General features: G+C 31.7%; 1 protein-coding gene across 1 annotated transcript; it reads left to right on the plus strand.

The window, feature by feature from the left end:
* The first annotated feature begins 374 nt into the window (after positions 1-374).
* LOC106130323 (suppressor of Mek1-like) lies at positions 375-1,448 on the plus strand. The gene has a single exon (XM_013329142.1). The coding sequence runs from the start codon at positions 375-377 to the stop codon at positions 1,446-1,448; it is 1,074 nt and encodes a 357-aa protein (XP_013184596.1).
* The last annotated feature ends 754 nt before the right edge of the window (positions 1,449-2,202 follow it).

Here is a 2,202-nt window from a genome sequence, read left to right on the forward strand (position 1 = left end):
TTCAAATTTTAACAAAATCATTAAAGCCGTTTTCGGAAACGTGAGCTCATTCAATAATACAGGGTAAAATATGGTGGTAGTATTGGTAAGGGATCCGAATAAAGTATTGATCTTGCCGTGGCCATTTCCAAATGACCTTTTTCTGATTTATATATAATGTAAACAGTTTATTTGCAAGTTAATAATTTACAAATGGTGATGACATTGTGAGGAAACCATATTCAATATGATAATGGCTCTGGTTGTACTACAAAATATCGGTTCATGCAAAGTCAGTTAATTATGTTTCTTATATGCTTTAGTTAGGTAATAACTGAAAATGACTTTTTTTATATTTTTTAGATTTAGTACTGATGCTTTCTATAAAATCAGGAATGAATTCCCCAACGCGTATTAGAAACTATGATGTAGACGAATTTTGCGATAAATTACTTTCATCAGATAAATTTGAAAAGTTAATTGAGAAAGTAGCAGACAAAGCAGCAGAGAAGATTTCCGATTTCAAAAATAATTATGAAGCAATTGATAATTCTAAGAAATCAAATAGAGCTGAAAAGAAAACCGTCCCCAAATCCAACGAGGTGAAAAAGGAGACTTATATTAACAAGATGTCCAACTTAGACAACTATTCCATTGCTCCATTGAGTGATTTAAATTTACAATATAAGAAATTCACTAAAGGTATAACTAGAGAATTTGTAAATAAGCCAAAAGAACCTAAAAAGTTGACTAACAATTCAGAAGATCCATTAGAACCTAAGGTTAATAAATCAAATGAATCAAAAGAAAGCTCTTTAACTGATAAGGCATCAGAAGAATCTAAAAATGAAAAACCACTCTCGGATGAGGAAGTACAGCAAGAAGAAACGAAAACGAAGAAAAATATCTTAAGAGAATCAAAAAAAGAGTTAGAAGAAAATAAGAATAACAAAGATGATTTAAGTTCAGATGAAGTTAGGTTAGAAACAGATGAAAGCATAGAAACAAATACAAAAAAGCTAGAAAATATTGCTAAAAAAGCAAAAATTGTATCTAACAAACTAAATAATACTACTATAAGTAAAATCAAAGACATTGCGAAACAAAAGGAAAATGTTAAAGTTAGTGATAAAAAGAATAGTAAAGAAAATGTCGTGTCAAAATCAGATGAAATTGTAGTTGATTCGCACTCGAACAAGGGAAATAATAACAAAGAAGAACTCGAAGAGGAAGAGAACATGAGTGAAAATAATGAGAATGATTCAGCTGGAATGACGAGCAACGCAGACAAAATAACAGAGAATGGTGATAATGTGCACGAAAGTCGTCAAAATGCAAAAGAACCGATCATAAGGAAAGAGAACGGTAAAATATATACATATCAAGTTTCATCGGATTATGATGAATATCACGAGCAACTGAAAAAAAGTAAATTAACAACAAAAAAATCAGTAGACATATATCAATAGAAACATAATAAAGAGGTAATATTTGTACTTTGTTTGTAAGGTTTTTTGAAAATATTGAACCGATCATGAAAATTGATGCGATGAGCGATATAATGAGAAAAAAGAAACTACAAAAAAGACTTAATTTATATCTGAAATTTGAAAAGTGTTTATCGTTAAGGATAAAATTATATTTCGTAGGTGATCATAATTATAGGAAAATAGGGTATACTAAAATCCCACGGGAATGGAAATTAAACTACATCTACATAAAGCAGGCCTAGCCGCGATATTAATGCAAAAAAAAAGTTTTTCTAAACCTCTTTGAAAACTGTAAAAGATGCACCAGTTAACTACATCCCGTTAGTCCTGTATAAACAGAGAAAATGAGGTTTTCCCGCCGCGTAACAAGATAAAATGCTCTAAATATTTTTCCAATATTTACTACGGAAGGCGATAGAATTACCGATGTAGCGGTTCAGCGCGCTATCGATAAGGCTGAATATTTTCCCAGTTTATAGAAAACGGCAATGTAAGTGAAGTTTTAGAGTTACGTTAAATAACATAGCAAATAAGCTGGTTTGTAAAAGGATGGTCGAATGGTTTGTTGAGGTAACCTGTTCCAAAGTACCCAGATTCGAATACAACTGTGTCAATATATACTTACCTATGAATGACATTTCTGTACTTCTTTTCCCCCTCGTTAATTCCTCCGGCGACATGTTCACCTGTTCTGAGAGGAGTCTAAGGTGCGTCTTTTGGCCTTGGGTAAGTT

This window comes from Amyelois transitella, chromosome 9 (assembly GCF_032362555.1).
Source record: "Amyelois transitella isolate CPQ chromosome 9, ilAmyTran1.1, whole genome shotgun sequence".
In the NCBI taxonomy this organism is placed as follows: Eukaryota; Metazoa; Arthropoda; class Insecta; order Lepidoptera; family Pyralidae; genus Amyelois; species Amyelois transitella.

Bases quoted from the DNA above. Each gene is read 5' to 3' on its own strand.
- LOC106130323 (XM_013329142.1), top strand. From the start codon at position 375: ATGAATTCCCCAACGCGTATTAGAAACTATGATGTAGACGAATTTTGC.